This window comes from Leucoraja erinacea, chromosome 1 (assembly GCF_028641065.1).
Source record: "Leucoraja erinacea ecotype New England chromosome 1, Leri_hhj_1, whole genome shotgun sequence".
Taxonomy (NCBI): Eukaryota; Metazoa; Chordata; class Chondrichthyes; order Rajiformes; family Rajidae; genus Leucoraja; species Leucoraja erinaceus.
Genome location: NC_073377.1, coordinates 138793371 through 138813230, shown reverse-complemented (window position 1 = coordinate 138813230; position 19860 = coordinate 138793371). Strand labels below are relative to the sequence as shown.

Here is a 19860-nt window from a genome sequence, read left to right as displayed (position 1 = left end):
GCAACAGGCCCTTCGGCCCACCGAGTCCATACCGGCCAGCGATCATCTCGTACACTAGAACTATCCTGCACACTAGGGGCAATTTAAAAATGTTATTTAAGCCAATTAATCTACAAATCTGTACTTCTTTGGAATGTGGGAGGAAACCAGAGCACCCGAGGAAAATCCGCGCAGGTCACGGGAAGAACGAAAATATTCCGTTCAGTCAGGATGGAAGGTGGCGCTGTGAGGCAGCAACTCTACCGCTGCTCCACCATGCCGCCCACAGTCCTGGTGCGGGTTGGCCTGGCTTTGGGAGTTGCCGTGGATTCTGGTGGAAGGCAGGTTAGGATTGCTCATACATCCGTGCATTGAAGAGCTGACAGGAGCTGCCCCGGGGCTGGTCTGATCTCTTCGGGCTGCCGAGACCAGACCTGCTCAGGACCTCCTTAGAGCTGAGAATGTGGGCTGAGCTCCAGCACTCCCTGACGTACGGCTACCTGTCTGTGACTCACTTCCTCAAGCGGGTTTAAATACTGCTCTGACAGCCTGTTGCAACACAACAGAGGCAAACAGCAGCCAGCAGCAGCTCGAGAGGTGCAGAGACAATCAGAGCATGGAATCGGTGGCAAGTGTCTACATATTCAGCGGTAAGCCCTTTCCCTGAAGCTTTCAACTCCACTGTGTCACTCCTTGTGGAATGTACCTCTGATTACCTGCTCCATGGAGGGAATGCACAGCTTGGACTAGTTAGAGTACTCTATTACTCTGAATTTAGAGTGAAGATAGACACAAAATGCTGGAGTAACTCAGCATCTCTGGAGTAAGGCAGAATCTCTGGAGGAAAGGAATGGGTGATTTTTCGGGTCGAGATCCTTCTTCAGACTGAGGGTCAGTGGTGAGTGAAACTAGAGGTATAAAAAGGTACAAAGACCAAATCAGAGCTGGCACCAATGGCCAAGGAGCCCACAAAGGTCCATTGTTGGCTGTGCAGGAGGTGATAACGAAGGGATTCGAACAGTGAGACTAGCAGGACAACTAGGGTGGGGGAGGGACAGGGAGAGAGAGAGAGGGAATGCAAAGGTTACTTGAAATTAGAGAAATCAATTATCATACCTCTGGGCTGTAAGCTGCCCAAGTGAAATATGAGATGCTGTTCCTCCAATTTGCATTTGGCCTCACTCTGACAAAGGCCAGAAAGGTCAGGATGGGAATGGGAGGTGGAGGTAAAATTTAGAGTATTGTGTTCAGTTTAGGACCCCACGCTATAGGAAAGATGTTGTCAAGCTGGAATGGGCGCAGAGAGGATTTACGAGGATGTTGCCAGGACTCGAGAGTCTGAGCTATAGGGAGAGGTTGAACAGGCTAGAACTCTAATCCTTGGAACGCAGGAGGATGAAAGGTGATCCTATAGAGGTGTATAAAATCATGAGAGGAATAGACCAGGTAAACACACAGAGTCTCGTGCCCAGAATATGGGAATCGATAACCAGAGAACACAGGTTTAAAGTGAGGGGATAAAGATTTAATAGGCATCTGAGGGGCAATTTTTTTTACACAAATGGTGGTGGGTGTATGGAACGAGCTGCCAGATGAGGTCGTTGAGGCAGAGACTAATACAATGTTTAAGAAACATTTAGGCAGGTACATGGATAGGACAGGTTTGGAGGGATATGGGCCAAACACAGGCAGGTGGGACATGTTGGTTGACGTTGGCTGAAGGTCCTGCTTCCGTTCTGTGTGATTCGATGACTCTCTTTAATGTTCTCAGTCCTGTGGAGAATCTCTTTAGTCCCAGCTTTTATATTTTAAGGAGGAGGTTGACTGTAATACTGAAAACTCCCATTTCTTTAGCCCCGGAGGAGTAGAGAAAAGCATAGAAAGGTTGATTGAGGATTAAAAAATGCTTGAAAGCTGAAATAAAAACAGAAAATGCCAATCACAGTCAGCGGGTCAGGCAGCATCTGTGTAGAACATGGACACAGAGTGCTGGAGTAACTCAGCGGGTCATGCAGCATCTCTGGAGAACATGGATAGGTGACCTTTCAGGTCGGGACCCTTCTTCAGACTCAGGGTCTCAGGCAGTATCCTGACCCTACGCCCTTATGCCCATGTTGCGTGAGAGGACTATTTTTCATTTAATCATGGGATACAAGCAATAGCATGGATTCTTTGTTTAAGAAAGAACTGCAGATGCTGGAAAATTCGAAGGTAGACAAAAATGTTGGAGAAACTCAGCGGGTGAGGTAGCATCTATGGAGCGAAGGAATAGGTGACGTTTCGGGTCGAGACCCTTCTTCAGCATGGATTAAACGCAAGGGTGTATTGCCATTGTCCCAATTGGTGTCCCTGTTTCTTGCTTAATGGTATTAAGGCCACATGTGGCAGACTAGAGGATCAACACGGCCCTGACAACAACACACCATGAAAAATTCTTGGTATGTGCTCACAAATATGTGTGTCCTTTATACTTAGCGCCTCCTTAAATAACTCTCTGGTATCTGTCCACAGAGTTAAATGCTGCCTGGCCCGCTGAGTTCCTCCAACACGTTGTGTCATTTAAAAAAAAAATGTAAACCTGCGTCTGCAGTTCCTTATGTCGACAAATGAGTATAGAAGTTGTGGCGTTGCGTTGCTGTCGTACAAGACGATGGGTAACAAATAGGCGTGGGGTAGAGGGCAGAATGGATGGGCACTGGGGTGCAGGGGGCACAGGAAACAGAGGAGGGAAGGTTACTAAAACATGAGGTATTGAGTTCATAAGTTCATGTTCATAGGTTCTGGGAGCAGATAGAGGCCATTCGGCCCATCAAGTCAACTTTCCCTCTCAACCCCATTCTCCTGCCTTCTCCCCATAACCCTTGACACCCACATTAATCAAGAGCCTGTCAATCTCCTCTTTAAATATACCCATTGATTTGGCCTCCACAGCCGTCTGTGGCAATGAATTCCACAGATTCACCACCATCTGACGAAATAAATTCCTCCTCATCTCCTTTTATTGTGAGGTTTTGGCTTCTGAATCCTGCACCAGCAGCCCCAAATCTCTTTGCACCTCCAACTTCTAAATTCTCTCCCCTTTTAGCAAATAGGCTACGTCTTTAATCCCACTACCGAAACGGTTAGTTCTTTCATACCAAAAGGATTTGAGTATAGGAGCAAGGAGGTTCTACTGCAGTTGTACAGGGTCTTGGTGAGACCACACCTGGAGTATTGCGTACAGTTTTGGTCTCCTAATCTGAGGAAAGACATTCTTGCCATAGAGGGAGTACAGTGAAGGTTCACCAGACTGATTCCTGGGATGTCAGGACTTTCATATGAAGAAAGACTGGATAGACTCGGTTTGTACTCGCTATAATTTAGAAGATTGAGGGGGGATCTTATAGAAACTTACAAAATTCTTAAGGGGTTGGACAGGCTAGATGCAGGACGATTGTTCCTGATGTTGGGGAAGTCCAGAATAAGGGGTCACAGTTTAAGGATAAAGGGGAAATCTTTTAGGACCGAGATGAGGAAAACTTTTTTCACACAGAGAGTGGTGAATCTCTGGAATTCTCTCCCGCAGAAGGTAGTTGAGGCCAGTTCATTGGCTATATTTAAGAGGGAGTTAGATGTGGCCCTTGTGGTTAAAGGGATCAGGGGGTATGGAGAGAAGGCAGGTACAGGATACCGAGTTGGATGATCAGCCATGATCATATTGAATGGCGGTGCAGGCTCGAAGGGCCGAATGCCCTACTCCTGCACCTATTTTCTATGTTTATATGTTTCTATTTTATTTGAGTATAGGAGCAAAGAAGTCATCCTGCAATTGTACAGGGCCCTTGTGAGACCACACCTGGAGTATTGTGTGCAGTTTTACTCTCCAAATTTGAGGAAGGAAATTATTGCTATTGAGGGAGTGCAGCGTAGGTTCACAAGGTTAATTCCCGGGATGGCGGGACTGTCATATGCTGAGAGAATGAATGGAGCGGCTGGGCTTGTACACTCTGGAATTTAGAAGGATGCGAGGGGATGTTATTGAAACATATAAGATTATTAAGGGTTTGGATACGCTAGAGGCAGGAAACATGTTCCCGATGTTGGGAGAGTCCAGAACCGGGGCCACAATTTAAGAATAAGGGGTAAGCAATTTAGAACGGAGATGAGGAAACTTTTTCAAACAGAGTTGTGAGTCTGTGGGATTCTCTGCCTCAGAGGACGGTGAATTCTCTGGATACTTCCAAGAGAGAGCTAGATAGGGCTCTAGAAGATAGCGGAGTCAGGGGATATGGGGAGAAGGCAGGAACGGGGTACTGATTGTGGATGATCAGCCATGATCACATTGAATGACGGTGCTGGCTTGGAGGGCCGAATAGCCTACTCCTGCACCTATTGCCTATTGTCTATTGTCGATTGTATTCCACCTGCCACTTCGCTGCCCACTCTCCCAATTGGGAGGGACAAATGGATGAAGTGTTTGTGGATGAGCCTTTTGGGACCAGCGACCACTGTTCTATTTGGTCTAAGATAGTTATAGATAGGAACAGATATGGCCCACGGGTTATAATGTTAAATTGTGGCAAGGACAGCATCGAGGGTAGGAGACAGGGACTCGCTCAAGTAGATTGGAACAGGTTGTTGGATGGAAAAGGAACGTTAGGAAAGTGGATAGACACAAAATGTTGGAGTAACTCAGCGGGACAGGCTGGATCTCTCCAGAAGGAATGGGTGATGTTTCAGGTCGAGACTCTTCTTCAAGTTAGGGAGAAGGGAAAGAAAAGATATAGACGATGATGTACTGTTCCATGTTCTGTGTTCTGTTTCCAATCATTTATTTTATTTTTCTTTGTCTTCTGTTGACTTTTTAAATTTCCCCCCCCCCCCCCCCCCCCCCCCCCCTCCCCATCCCCTCCCTAGTTCCATCTGCCTGCATTTGGCCCATATCCCGCTAAACATCCTATCCATGTACCTGTCTAAAGGTTTCTTTAGTTTCCCCTCTCATCTTAATCCCATGTCCACTGGATCTCGATTCCCCTACTCTGGGCAAAAGACTGTGCTTTTACCCTGATCTATTCCTCTCATGATTTTGTACACATCTATAAGATCGCCCCTCATCCTGCTGCGCTTCAAGGAATAAAGACCTAGTCTGCTCAACCTGGCAACACCCTCTTAATTCTTCTCTGCACCCTTTCCAACTGGACAATATCTTTCCTATAACTGGGTGGCCAAAACTGAACACAATAGTAACATTGGGGCCTCACCAACGCCTTCTACAACTACAACATGACTTCACAACTTCTATACTCAATGCTCTGACTGATGAAGGCCAATGTGCAGAATATTGAAATGCTTTGAGCAGTACAGTGAAGCTTTGTGTTGCAAGGTAAAGTCATGGCGCCTGTCGGTGTTATCTCAACGCCAGTGTCTTCTGTCACTAACCACGGCCTTCTCTTTCCTCCACAGTTCTTGCTCTGGCTGCAGCTGTGAGTGACCCCACTCTGACCCCTGGCCCGGTGACCCCACCGACAGTCATCGCCCCGCACAACCAGTCCAGGGTCCAGGAGACGCACCACGGTAAGAACTAGAAGACCACACCGACATTCATTACAGCGACGCAGCGGGTAGAACCGCTGCCTTACAGCGCCAGAGACCCGTGTTCAATCCTGACATTAGACTTTACACTTTAGAGATACAATGAGGGAAACATGCCCTTAGGCCCACTGAGTCCACACCGACCAGCAATCACCCCGTACACTAATACTATCCTACACACTAGGGACACTTTACAATTTACAGACCAATTAGCCCACAAACCTGTCCGCCTTTGGAGTGTGGGAGGAAGCTGGAGCACTGTGGCACAGCGGACAGAGTTGCTGCCTCACAGCGCCAGAGACCTGGGTTCAATCCTGACTACGGGTGCTGCCTGTACGGAGTTTGCACGTTCTCCCTGGGACAGCATATGTTTTCCCCAGGTGCTCCGGTTTCCTCCCACACTACAAAGACACACTGATTTGTAGGTTAATTGGCTTCTGTAAATTGCCTGAGTGTGTAGGGAGTGGATGAGAAAGTGGGATAACATGGGACTAGTGTGAATGGGTGATGGATGGTTGGTGCTGACTCGCTGGGCTGAAGGGCCTGTTTCTGTGCTGTATCTCTAAAGTCTAAACTAAACGTTCCATCAGTGGCTGGGATCCGGTGAGGGGGAGGGGGAGGGGGGGAGGGGGAGGGGGAGTGGGGGGGGGGGGGGGGGGGGGGGGGGGAGCTGGAGGTGGCAACCTTCAGTGGGGGGGGGGTTAAACAGGCCTCAGTACAGGGGGATCTCTGGCACCCAGCACCAATGACCTTCAATGGGCTGAGTTGATGCCCAGGTTTATTATTGTCACATGTATGGGGCTACTTTGAAAAGCGTTTTTTTACATGCTAACATGAAACCACTCTTGCCTTCATTGGGAAGGGTATTGAGCACAAAGGCTGGGACATCATGATGCAGCTGTACAAGTTGCTGGCGAGACTACACTTGGAGACCACACTGTGTGCAGATCTTGTGTTTGTGTTTATAATATTGTCACGTGGACCGGTGTATGGTGAACAGCTTGGTTTTGCATGCTATAACATAACGTCCACAGAGGTTGCACGATGGTGCAGCGGTAGAGTTGCTGCCTCACAGCGCCAGAAGTCCAGGTTCAATCTTAACTACGGGTGCTGTCTGTACGTTCTCCCTGTGACCACGTGGGTTTTCTCCAGGTGCTCCGGTTTCCTCCCACACTCCAAAAACGTGCAGGTTGCAAGGCCACCAAATTCAAGTGCAGATTCCGACCACTTCAAGCAGGGTGCAAGGCCACCAAACTCACGCAGTTTCCTACCACTTCAAGCAAGGTGCAGGGCCACCAAACTCAAGTGCAGTTTCATGCCACTTCAAGCAAGGTGCAAGGCCACCAAATGCTAGTACTGTTTAATGACATTTCAAGCAGGGTGCAAGGCCACCAAATTCAAATGCAGTTTCATACCATTTCATGCAGAGTGCAAGGCCACCACATTCAAATGCAGTTTCATACCATTTCAAACAGGGTGAAACCACCATAAAACCATACAAAACACCACATAAACACCACACTCAGTTCAGTAGACATTCAATGTGTTCAGTTGATTCACAGCTTAGACAGAGTCGTGACCTCTCCCTCCCCCATCATGCAAAGACTGAGCCACACCGACACTTCCGAGTTTTATAATCCCTCTCCCTCCCACCAGAAGGGGCGTGGCCTTCATGGCGTGATTGACAGGAGAGAGATTCTCAACATTTTTTAAACACTAATAACACTTTTATTTTTCATTGATGGGAAGAATCCTCTTCACCCGATGAGTGAGGGGGACTGAGTAAGATGGCCAAAAATCACAGCCGTAAGTGGCAGCGTTTTCTCAAAAATCATGAAACAAAAAAACAGGAAGTGGTCAAGATCTTACTTTTAATAATATAGATAGATATATATATATATACACACACATGCGCACACATACGTACACACACAAAACAAAAAATAATAGTGCAATAATTATAATAGTAATAGTCTAGTTCAGAGCTTATTTGAGGTTGTCGTGGCAATAGCCTGATGGAAATAGGGAAGAAGCTGTTCCTGAACCTGGACGTTACAGTTTTCAGGCTCCTGTACCTTCCTCTCGCTGACAGGGGTGACCTGAGTGTGTGGCCAGGGTGGTGTGGGTCTCTGATGCTGGCTGCCTTTTTGAGGCAGTGACTCTGGTAAATCCCTGCGATGGTGGGGAGGTGAGAGCCGGTGATGGTCCGGGCTCTGTGTTTGGTGGGGAGTCCAGCGGAGTGGCCGTGGTGGAACTGCCTGCAGCGAGCCACATCCTCCTTGTGCCACCAAGCGCGAGGGTTTACTTTGAGGTGACAAGAAAGAATTGCCTCGACTGATCCATCCAACGTCACTCTGGCAAGTGGGGTGCAGACAGAGACAGAACGTCTCGTAGACCAAGAAGCTGACCAATGGAGAGATACAATAAAGGGAAGCTCTTCCAGCCTGTTCATTGTTGACCATCTACACAGACATCTTCACCGTTGCAGCTGTTCTGTGCATCTGACACACAGTGAGATGTTTGCCTTGGGTCTGAGCCCAGTCGTGGTTGGAATGTGTGATGGGTTAGCGAGCCGCCTCATACGTGTGGCAGGTTGCTGCTGTAACACGTCTCATGTGCCAGGAATCCCCTAGCAGTGTATTTGCAGCCGCAGCTGTCAGTATCAGCTGGCCAGTGGTGAGGTTGCTTCAGTACATCACCTCCCTGAAACCACAGGAACGCCAGAGTAAAAGGGACCTGCACTTGTAGTAAAATCTGCAGACTTTAGAGATACGGTGTGGAAACAGGACCATCGTCCCACCGAGTCCGCGCCGACCAGCGATCACCCCGTACACTAGCACTATCCTACACACTTGGGACAATTTACAATTTACTGAAGCCAATTAACCTATAAACCTGCAGGTCTTCGGAGTGTGGGAGGAAACCGGAGCACCCGGAGAAAACCCACACGATCATAAAGAGAACATGCAGACTCCGTACAGTCAGCACCCGTAGTCAGGATCAAACTCGGGCCTCTGGTTGTGAAGCAGCAACTCTACCGCTGCGCCAACATACCACCGTACATTCCAACTTGGGTAGCGTGGACTAGGTGGGCTGAAGGGCCAGTTTCCGTGCTGTACAGCTCCATAATGCTATGACTCTTCATCCTGTATCTGTACGCTGTGGACGGCTTGATTGTAATCATGTATCTTTCTCTGAAAGTGGAGTTTGTTTCAAGGTTGTGTCTGCAGAATTATACTTTTTGCCTGAAGCTGAAGTTTCTCTGTTTGACAGGAAATCCCAGTCCCCCCATGGCGCTGAGCTCGAAAACGTCCTGTCTTCAAAGTGACCAAGATTATTGTATGAACGGCATATGTCAATATCACGAAAACTCCGACCTGGTCACCAAATATCGTATCTGCGTGTAAGTTATGTCACCTAAGTAACGCTCGGGAGAGGGAGGGAGGGAGAAAGAGAGAGCGAGGGGGGGGAGAGGGGAGGGGGAGAGGGAGGGGGGGAGAGGGGAAGGAGAGAGGGGAGAGAGGAGAGAGATAAAGGGGAGAGAGGGGAGAGAGGAGAGAGAGAGAGAGAGAGAGCTAGAGAGAGAGAGAGGGAGAGAGGGAGAGAGAGGGAGTGACAGAGAGAGAGAGAGAGAGAGAGAGATAGAGTGACAGAGAGATAGAGAGAGAGAGAGGGAGAGAGAGAGAAGAAGAGACGTAGAGAGAGAGAGACTGACAGAGAGAGAAAGGAGAGACAGACAGACAGACAGACAGATTGCATTGTGGTCCTCTGCAGAAGATATCCATGGTGTATCTGCAGAGGATCACAAGGCAATCTGATTAATCTGATCAACACGTGTGGATCGATTTGGACAGCAGGTGAATTTAGAGTTTAGATGAGTATTTCCATGTGTATCGAGTTGCAGTGAAAAGCTTTTAGTTGCATGCTATCCAGTCAGCTGAAATAGTATACATGAATGCGATGAAGCCGTCCACAGTGTACACATACAGGATAAAGGGAATAACATCTGGTGCAAGATAAAGTCCAGTAAAGTCCGACCAAAGATAATCCCAGGGTCTCCAATGAGGTTGATGGGAGGTCAGAAGGGTCTTGACCCGAAACATCACCCATTCCTTCCCTCCAGAGATGCTGCCTGTCCCGCTGAGTTACTCCAGCATTTTGTGTAGATCTTCGGTTTAAACCGGCATCTGCAGTTCCTTCCTACACATTATGTACAGTATTATCGAATCGGACTGGATACCGTGCAAAACAAAGTTTTTCACTGTACCTTGGTACACGTGTCAATATTGAACCTAAACGTGCAGCTAAAGCCTTACCTGCAAAATAAACTGAACAGGTGTATTTAGAGAGAGCAAGCATTGGTGTAGAGATTGCGAGGGGTAATGTTTGACGGGATTTTCTCTGCAGCTGTCATCCGGGATACTCGGGGTCACGGTGTCAATATGCACCATTGTCAACACGCACACTGGAGAAGTCGGAACGCTACCTGTACATTGCGGTGGGGATTGGGATCGGACTGTCGCTCAGTGGGCTCGCCGTCTTGCTGTTTTACTGCTTGCGGTGGAGGTAAGATCAGCAATGGACTAACACTCAGGATGGAAACATAGAAACATAGAAAATAGGTGTAGGAGTAGGCCATTCGGCCCTTCGAGCCTGCACCGCCATTCAATATGATCATGGCTGATCATCCAACTCAGTATCCCGTACCTGCCTTTAGCCACAAGGGCCACATCTAACTGGAGATAGAGATACAACTTCAGCTTCAGCTTGGAACAGCCTCATTACGTCCCATAGGGGGTTCAATGCCAATTGCAGGCATTTCGCTGGCACGGTGGCCCACATGGTCACAGGGAGAACGTGCAAACTCCACACGGACAGCACCTGAGGTCAGGATCGAACCCGGGCCTCAGACGCAGCTGGCAGGGTTGCTGCCTCACAGTGCCAGAGACCCAGGTTCAATCCTGAACTCGGCTCCTGTCTGTGTGTGGAGTTTGGACGTTCTTCCAGTGGCCATTTAGGTTTCCTCCGGGTGCTCCGGGTCCCTCCCACATCCCAAAGGCGAACAGGTGTGTAGATTAATTGTCCCTCTGTAAAATGCCCCTAATGTGTAAGGAGTGGATGAGAAAGGGTGATAACTAACAGGCCCTTCGTCCCACCGAGGCCACAACGGCCACCGATCACCCACTCACACAATTAACCTACAAACCCACATGTCTTGAAATGTAGGAGGAAAACAGAGTACCCGGAGGAAGCCCACTCTAAACTAAACTAAACTAAACTAGTGTAGATGGGGTATGTTGGCCGGCGTTGGCCTGAAGAACCTGGTTCCGTGCTGCACGACTCTACAGAACAGTACAGCACAGGAACAGGCCCTTCAGCCCACAATGTCCATGCCAAACATGATGCCAAGTTAAACTAATCTCCTCTGCCTGCCCGTGATCCATATCCCGCCATTCCCTGCACATCCATGCAGCAACACCAAGAACAGGCAGTGAAATGCGTGATTCATTGTTGGTAGTATGGGGAGATGGGCCAAACGGCCTCTCAAGATAGATTTGTGAAATATTCTAACAGCGATTGTGTTTGTCCCTAGGGCCCAGGAACGTAAGATGAGGTACGGTGCGTGTCCGAGGCAGGCAAATGTTTGACGACTCTGGTGGATGACCCTGGTCCTCTGGTCTGATCAGCTGACCCACCGATGGAAACCAGCAGCCCAGAACCGCGAGGAACTGCAAATGTACATTATGCTAAACAACCCAAGAATGAATCACACTTCTGGCACCTCTCCCGGCCTTTGTTAATCCACTGCGGCAAAGTCTTACAAGCTAACCGGGAAAAGTCCGTTCAATGCTTCATTCCATGCCGACTCAATGTGGACCCAAGTGTTCATGACTTGCATCAACGATATGGATGACAGGACCAAGTATCATCTGTACAAGTCTTGCAGTGCTCGGTGGCATTGTGAGGAGGCAGGAGGATGTGAAGAGGCTTCGAGGAGGGAATGGCCAAGGGTGTGGTGGGTGGAGGATGATGTCGGATATCATCCACTGGTGCATATTGAGGGAAGTTTTCATTGAAACTCAACGAATACTGAAAGGCCTGGATAGAGTTGATGTGGAGAGGATGTTTCCACTAGTGGGAGAGTCTAGGACCAGAGGAGGTTTAGGAGAATGATCCCAGGGATGATAGGGTTAACATATGATGAGCGTTTGATGGCACTGGGCCTGTACTCGTTGGAGTCTTGAAGGATGAGGGGGACCTCATTGAAACTTACCGCATAGTGAAAGGCCTGGATAGAGTAGATGTGGAGAGGATGTTTCCGCTTCCGGTGGGAGAGTCTACGACCAGAGGATACAGCCTCAGAATAAAAGGATATACTTTTAGGTCAGAAGGTTATAAGTGATAGGAACAGAATTAGGCCATTCGGCCCATCAGGTCTACTCCGCCATTCGATCATGGCTGATCCACCTCTCCTTCTTAACCCCATTCTCCTGCCCATAACCCCTGACACCCATACTAATCAAGAATATATCTATCTCTGCCGGTAATATATCCACTGATCTCGCATCCACAGTCTTCTGTGGCAAAGAATTCCACAGATTCACCACCCTCTGACTAAAGAAATTCCTCCTCATCTCCTTCCTAAAAGAGAGCCCTTTAATTCTGAGGCTGTGCCCTCTGGTCCTAGACTCTCCCACTAGTGGAAACATTCTCTCCACATCCACTCTATCCAAGCCTTTCACTATTTGTATATTATAGAAAGGAGATGAGGAATAATTCCTTTAGCCAGAGGGTGATGATTGGGCTAACATACGATGAGCGTTTGACGGCACTGGACCTGTACCTGCTGGAGTCTTGAAGGAAGAAGGAGGGACCTCATTAAAACTTACAGACTAGTGAAAGGCTTGGATGGAGTGGATGTGGAGAGGATGTTTCCGCTGGTGGGAGAGTCTAGGACCAGAGGGCACAGAGTAATAAGCATGTGAAGGGAAGAACAAGCAGGCTGTGGTGTGGGGGAGTAGGTGGGAACGACTGGAGTGCTCTTACACAGAGCTAGTATGGACTCAATGGGCCAAGTGGCCTCTTTTGGTGCTGTATCCATCCTGAGATTCTGTGCAATTGTCTGTATTAGCTTTAAAACTGTGCATTATAAGCTGAAAAACAAGTATGCATTGTTAATATTTATTTGTCAACACAAATAAATTATTTTTATCCTAATGCGTGATCTACCATGAACCAGATTTAAATGAATCGATCAAAGTTAAGGAACAAGGGCCTTGTATTGCTGGATCAACTAACACATTTATGGTTTAGACTTAAGCTATTATTGGCCAAGTATTCACATACAAGGAATTTGCCTTGATGCTCCGCCCACAAATGTCAACATGACATACAGTGACAGTTAATAATGATACATAAAACATTAAATATTAATAGTAAAACAGTATTGATTAAACATGATACAGAGTGGAAACAGGCCCTTCAGCCCACCGAGTCAACGCCTACCAACGATCACCCTGTACACTAGCACTATCCTACACACTAGGGACAGTTTACAATTTACAGAAGTCAATTAACCTACAAACCTGCTCGTCCGTGGAATGTGGGAGGAAACTGAAGCACCCGGAGAAAACCCATGTGGTTACAGGGAGAATGTACAAACTCCGTACATCCTTAGTCAGGATTGATCTGGGATCACTGGTGCTATGAGGCAGCAACTCTACCACTGCGTCACTGTGCCGCCAACATTTAAAGTGATAGAGGCAAGATTTAGTTTAGTTTATTATCGTCACATGGATGGTAAAAAGCTTTTGTTTGCGTGCTATCATGATTACAATCAAGCCTTCCACAGTGTACAGATGGAGGTTAAAGGTTACATTGTTTAATGCAAGGTTTAACATTGAAATATGTTAATAGGAACATTTAATAGGAACCTGAGGGTGGTGGGTGTATGGAACGAGCTGCCAGATGAGGTAGTTGAGGTAGGGACTATAACAACATTTAAAAGATACTCAGACAGCTACATGGATAGGACAGGTTTAAGGCCTGTCCCACTTTCCCGACCTAATTCACGACCTCTGCTGAGTTTGCCCTTGACTAATACTCGCAGCATGGTCGTCACAAGGTCGTAGGAGGTCGTAGGTAGGTAATAGCAGGTCGTGATGCTAGTCATAAGTACTCGTGGCATCAAGTAGGTCGGGGCGTTTTTTCTAACATGATGAAAAATGTCCACAAGTAAAAAAGGTTGTGAATTAGGTCGTGAAAACAGGCCCTTTAGGGGGATATAGGCCATCTGGGACTAGCTTAGATGGACATCTTGGTCAGCAGGGATGAGTTGGGCCAAAGAGCCTGTTTATGTGCTGTATGATTCTATAACATCTTCCAGACCTCCTGATGGTGGACTTAGGACCAATTAATGATTTGTTGTAGACACAAAGAACTGTAGATGTTGGAATCTTGAGCAAAATATAAAGTTTTGGAAGAAGTCAGGCAGCATCTGTGGAGGGAATGGACAGGTAACATTTCAGGTCTGGACCCTTACTCAGACCGGTGGAGTGGGGGGGAGGTGGGAGAAAGCTGGAAAAGGGAGGCTGGGACAAAGGTTGGCAAGTGATCATTTAGATTAGTTTCTTTTATTTTATTGTCACCTTTTCAGTGAAAAGCTTTTTGTTGCGTTCCAACCAGTCGGCAGAAAGACAATAGATGATTACAATTCAGCCATCCACAGTGTACGGATACAAGATAAAGAGATAACATTTAGTCAAGATAAAGTCTAATAATTGGTGGCCCAAGGGCCTCCAACGAGGTAGATAGTAGCTCAGGACCACTCTGCAGTTGTTTAGTTTAGTTTAGACATATAGCGCAGAAACAGGCCCTTCGGCACACCTAGTCCGAACCGACAACCGATCCCCGCAATTAATACTACCCTACACACACTTGTGACAATTTGACATTGACACCGGCAATTACTCTACAAACCTGCATGTCTTTGGAGTGTGGGAGGAAACCGAAGATCTCGGAGAAAAACCATGCAAGTATGGGGAGAACATACAAACTCCATACAGACAGCACCCGCAGTCAGGATTGAACCTGGATCTCTGGACACTATAAGACAGCAACTCTACCACTGGGCTACCATGCTACCCACAAGATGATAGGTGGATACAGGGGGGGGGTGGGGTGGGGGGGGGGGGGGGGGGGAGATTGAGTAAGTGACTAGTCCTTACTCCTGATTATCAAGGGTGCCAAAGGTTACGGGGAGAGGGCAGGGCGATGGAATTGTGAGGGAAAGATAGATCAGTCATGATTGAATGGCGGATCATACTCGAAGGGCTGAATGGCTTAATTCTGATCTAAGTCTTGTGAACTTTCGACAAAGACTAGAGGTGAAAAGGAGTCAAGCAGGTGTCTCGACGGAGAGAAGAGGAGGAATGAAATGTAAAGCCGGAGGGAGGGACATAAGTGAATGGGGAGGGTGAGGGGAGGGAGATGGGGAAGGGGAGGGGGTGAGATAATGGCTGAAATGGGTGTGCATTAAGGAGGGGAGGGGGCAGCGCTGGAAAGACATGTTGCAATGTAGGAACTGCACTAGGAGAGCCCACACACATATTGGATATGTGGTCGCGACCACATAATCTGGGATATTTTTTAGTCAGGATATGCTGGCTTTGGAGAGGGTCCAGCGGAGGTTTACGAGAATGATCCCAGGGATGATTGGATTACCATATGACGAGCGTTTGATGGCGCTGGGCCTGTATACACTGGAGATTAGAAAGATAAGGTGGGACCTCTTGTACTTAATATGATTGTACCTACGTATAGTAAGACTTTTATAGAAGGACACAGAGTGCTGGAGTAACTCAGTGGGTCAGGCAGCATCTCTGGAGAACATGGACACAGAGTGCTGGAGCAACTCAGCGGGTCAGGCAGCATCTCTGGAGAACATGGACAGGTGACCTTTCTGGTTGAGATCCTTCAGATTCTGAATTCTATGTAAAAAGGAATTTCACTGCTGCTAAGTACTAGTGACAATATAGCAGCATAGAACCGTGAATCATTGCATATTTGGTCTGAGTCGGCATTTGAATGCCTCCTTATCTGTCTTGTCTCGGCAGCTTCTCTGACAACATCTTGTGACCAGAAGTGTCCTAACATGAAACATCACTGATCCATGTTCTCCAGAGATGCTGCCTGACCCGCTGAGTTACTCCAGCACTCTGTGTTACTCCAGCATTCTGCCCATGTTCTCCAGAGATGCTGCCTGACCCGCTGAGTTACTCCAGCATTCTGTCCATGTTCTCCAGAGATGCTGCCTGACCCGCTGAGTTACTCCAGCACTCTGTGTCTATCTAAAGAATGTTGTCTCTCTGGTGTGACCTGCCCAGTGCGGGAAGCCGTGGAGTGGGTTGGTGATGAAATAGCTCGCTCCGTGAACAATGCGTGCCTGAGCGGTGAAAGGCACCTCCACACAGTCGCCGGGACAATGTAGACTCGGGCTAGCAACCGTTCTCATCCTGAATCATCCTTGGACATGTAATCTCTGCAATGCAGCTCCTGTAGATCAGGTTAGGACAGGTTGTTTTCCTCATAGGCACAGGCCTCAGCCTAGCTACAGTACAGATAGGAGAGCATCTGTGAGATATGACAAAGGCGGGTAAATGGAGTCATAGAGGCATAGTCATACAGCATGGAAACAGGCCCTTCGGCCCTTAGGCCCAACTTCCCCACACCGACCACATGCCCCATCTACACTAGTCCCACCAGCCCTATTTGGCCCATATCCCTCTAAGCCTGCCCTACACATGTCCTACCCAGGTCTGAAGAAGGGTTTCGACCCGAAAGGTCACCCATTCCTTGTCTCCAGAGATGCTGCCTGTCCCGCTGAGTTACTCCAGCATTTTGTGTCTATCTTCGCTGTAAACCAGAATCTGCAGTTCCTGCCTACACTGTCCATGTACCTGTTTAAGTGTTTGTCAAATGTTGCGATAGTCCCTATCCCCTGGCAGCTCGTTCCATATATGCACCGCCCTTTTGTATGCAAAGTTACCCCTCAGATTCCTGTTAAATATTTCCTCCTTCATCTTAAACACCTTAAATGAGGCATATTGTGAAGGAACATGGCATGCTTGCCTTCATTGGGTGAGGCATGGACTATGAAAGTCAGGAATCCATGATGTAGCTCCAGAAGACTTTGGTCAGGCCATATTTGGAATATTGCGTGCCGTTCTGGTCACCTCATTACAGGAAGAATGTTGAGGCTTTGGAGAGGGTGCAGAGGAAGTTTAACAGAATGATGCCTGGATTAGAGGGTTTCACTACAAGGAGAGGTTGGACAGACTTGGATTGTATTCCCCTACATGCCCTTCATGGGAGAGGGCAAAGATTTATCTACTCTAAGGAAATTGGGAAGGGCAAGTGACTGAAGAGTCCATGGATTAATCTATTGGGACCAGTGACCAATGTTCTATTAGCTTTAAAATAGTTATGGATAAAGACAGGGCGGGCCCACCAGTTAAAATTCAGAATTGGGGCAAGGCCAACTTTGATGGCATTAAAAGAACGATTGTTGTATGCAGGCCAAGGAATGTCCGGAAAGCGGGATGTTTTTATACATTGTGATGACGTGACTTCAAGACATGCATGTTCTTGTCAGAGTGAAGCACGGCAGCCGGGCATAAGGAAGCTGGGATGACGAGAGAAACTGAGGCTCTGGTCAAGAGTAAGAAGGAAACATGGGACAGGTTTCATCTGCAGCTGGGATCAAGTGTATCCATGGAGGAGTTAGGGGAAAGAGGAGCATGTGAGCATACCTCATACCTTTGGAATCAGGAAGGCAAAAACTGGTCAGGAGATACTGTAGCTCTGGCAGATAATACTAAGGAAAAAGCAAAGAGGGTTTTAGCTTTCAGTTTTAGTTTATTTTTGCCACATGTACCGAGGGACAGTGAAAAGCTGCTTCTTGCATCCAGTGAACAGAAAGATAAAGGGTATAACATTTGGTGCAAGATAACGTCCGATAAAGTCCGATTAAAGGAAGTTCAAAGGTCTCCAATGGGGTAGGCAGGAGGTCATGGCCACACTCTAGCTGGTGAGACGGATTTTATATCTTTCCCTAATCTATCTTTCCCTCTCAACCTCATTCTCCAACCTTCTCCTGATACCCATACTAATCGACAATAAACTCGCTGGAGTTCAGAAAGATGAGGTGGGGGGGGGGGGGCTCATTCAAATTACCGAAAAGTGAAAGGCCTGGATAGAGTGGATGCGGAGAGGATGTTTCCACTAGTGGGAGAGTCTATGACTAGAGGGCACAGCCTCACAATACAAGGACATACTTTTAGAAAAGAGTGAGGTGGAATTTCTTTAGTCAGAGGGTGGTGAATCTGTGGAATGCATCTGTGGAAGTGGAGGCCAAGTCATTAGACATTTTTAAAAGGTAGCCAAAAAATGCTGGAGAAACTTGGCAGGTGAGGCAGCATCTGGCAGCATCTATGGAGAGAAGGAATAGGTAACGTTTCAGGTCGAGACCCTTCTTCAGTCTAAAGAAGGGTCTCAACCCGAAACGTCACCGAGTCCTTGTCTCCATAGATGCTGCCTCACCCGCTGAGTTTCTCCAGCATTTTTTGTCTCCATTTTAAAAATGTCCAAGAGAGATTGTTTAAGAAAGAACAGCAGATGCTGGAGAAATGGAAGGTAGACAAAAAATGCTTGTGGAACTCAGCGGGACAGGCAGCATCTATCGAGAGGACTAGGCGACGTTTCGGGTTGAGACCCTTCTTCAGTCTGAAGAAGGGTCTCGACCTGAAACGTCACCTATTCCTTCTCTCCATAGATGCTGCCTCACCTGCCAAGTTTCTCCAGCATTTTTTGTCTACCTTTTAAAAATGTCTAATGACTTGGCCTCCACTTCCACAGATGCATTCCACAGATTCACCACCCTCTGACTAAAGAAATTCCACCTCACTCCTTTCTAAAAGTATGTCCTTGTATTGTGAGGCTGTGCCCTCTAGTCATAGAATCTCCCACTAGTGGAAACATCCTTTCCGCATCCACTCTATCCAGGCCTTTCACTATTCGGTAATTTGAATGAGACCACCTTTCATCTTTCTAAACTCCAGCGAGTACAGGCCCAGTACCATCAAACGCTTATCACTTGCTAATCTAATCATCCCTGGAACCATTCTCGTAAACCTCCCCTGGACCTTTCACCAACACCAACACATTCCTCCTCAGATATGGGGCTTGTGACTATGAGTAGAAATACAGATCAGAGCTAGCTTGTAGATCTTGTCTGTGCATTGAGCCGGAATTATTGCAAGTCGACACATTTAATCTTCGTGAGTCACTGCATAGCTAGTTTAATTATCAGTTCTAAGTAATGCAACTGACTGCATTCAAACACCCTAGATTTGGGTGTGTAAGGCTTACTGTTGCTCTGTGAGATAACTCAATAAAAGTGTTTGTGGGCTAATTATTCAATTAAAAAAGCTTCTAATTCACATATACAGTTACAGCATTACAGCCAGATCATCTTACTGATGCATTTTACAATGCTGTTGCCAGGAGCTTAATGGATAGGTTGGGCAGTCTAGGACTTTATTCCTTGGAGCACAGGAGGATGCAGGGTGATCTTATAGAGGTGTACAAAATCACGAGGGGAATAGATAGTGTGGATGCACAATCTTTTAACCAGAGTTGGTGAATCAACCACTAAAGGACATAGGTTTAAGGTAAGAGGGGAGAGATTTAATAGGAAGATGAGGGGCAACTTTTCCACACAGAGGATGGTGGGCATATGTTATGATCTGCTAGAAGAGGTAGTTGAGGAAGGTACTATAACAACATTGAGAAGGCATTTAAACAGGTACATGGATAGAAAAATGTTTAGAGGGTTATGGCCCAAAATGTGGGCAGATGGGTCGGGGGAAGATGGGGCATCTTGGTTGGCATGCTAGGTGAGAACAAAAAGCTGGTGCAACTTGGTGGGGGAGGGATATAGAGAGAGGAAATGCAGGGGTTACTTGAAGTTCGATAAATCAATATTCATACCACTGGGCTGCAAGCTGCCCAAACTAAATATGAGATGCTGTTCCTCCAATTTTTCCGCAGATACCGTTCCCTCCGCAACTCCTTGGTTAACTTAACCTTTCCCACCCAAACCAACCCAGGGACCCCGACAGTCCTTTCAGGTTAGGCAGAGGTTCGCTTGCACCTCCTCCAACCTCATCTACTGTATCCGTTGTTCAAGATGTGGACTCTTATACATCGGCGAGACCAAACGCAGACTGGGCAATCGTTTCGCTGAACACC

At 47.4% G+C, this 19860-nt stretch overlaps 1 protein-coding gene across 1 annotated transcript; it reads left to right on the top strand.

Annotated features, from left to right (window-relative positions):
* Positions 1-245: 245 nt before the first annotated feature.
* Positions 246-12587, top strand: LOC129702517 (epigen-like). Its single transcript, XM_055644263.1, has 5 exons — positions 246-629; positions 5422-5532; positions 8824-8953; positions 9958-10116; positions 11144-12587. Exons 1-5 carry the CDS (start codon positions 596-598, stop codon positions 11196-11198), a joined length of 489 nt encoding a protein of 162 aa, XP_055500238.1. The 5' UTR covers positions 246-595; the 3' UTR covers positions 11199-12587.
* The last annotated feature ends 7273 nt before the right edge of the window (positions 12588-19860 follow it).

Coding starts and splice junctions, on each gene's coding strand:
- LOC129702517 (XM_055644263.1), top strand. CDS start 596: ATGGAATCGGTGGCAAGTGTCTACATATTCAGCG. Junction 5,533..8,823: donor GGTCCAGGAGACGCACCACG/GTAAGAACTAGA, acceptor TCTGTTTGACAG/GAAATCCCAGTCCCCCCATG. Junction 8,954..9,957: donor ACCAAATATCGTATCTGCGT/GTAAGTTATGTC, acceptor TTTTCTCTGCAG/CTGTCATCCGGGATACTCGG.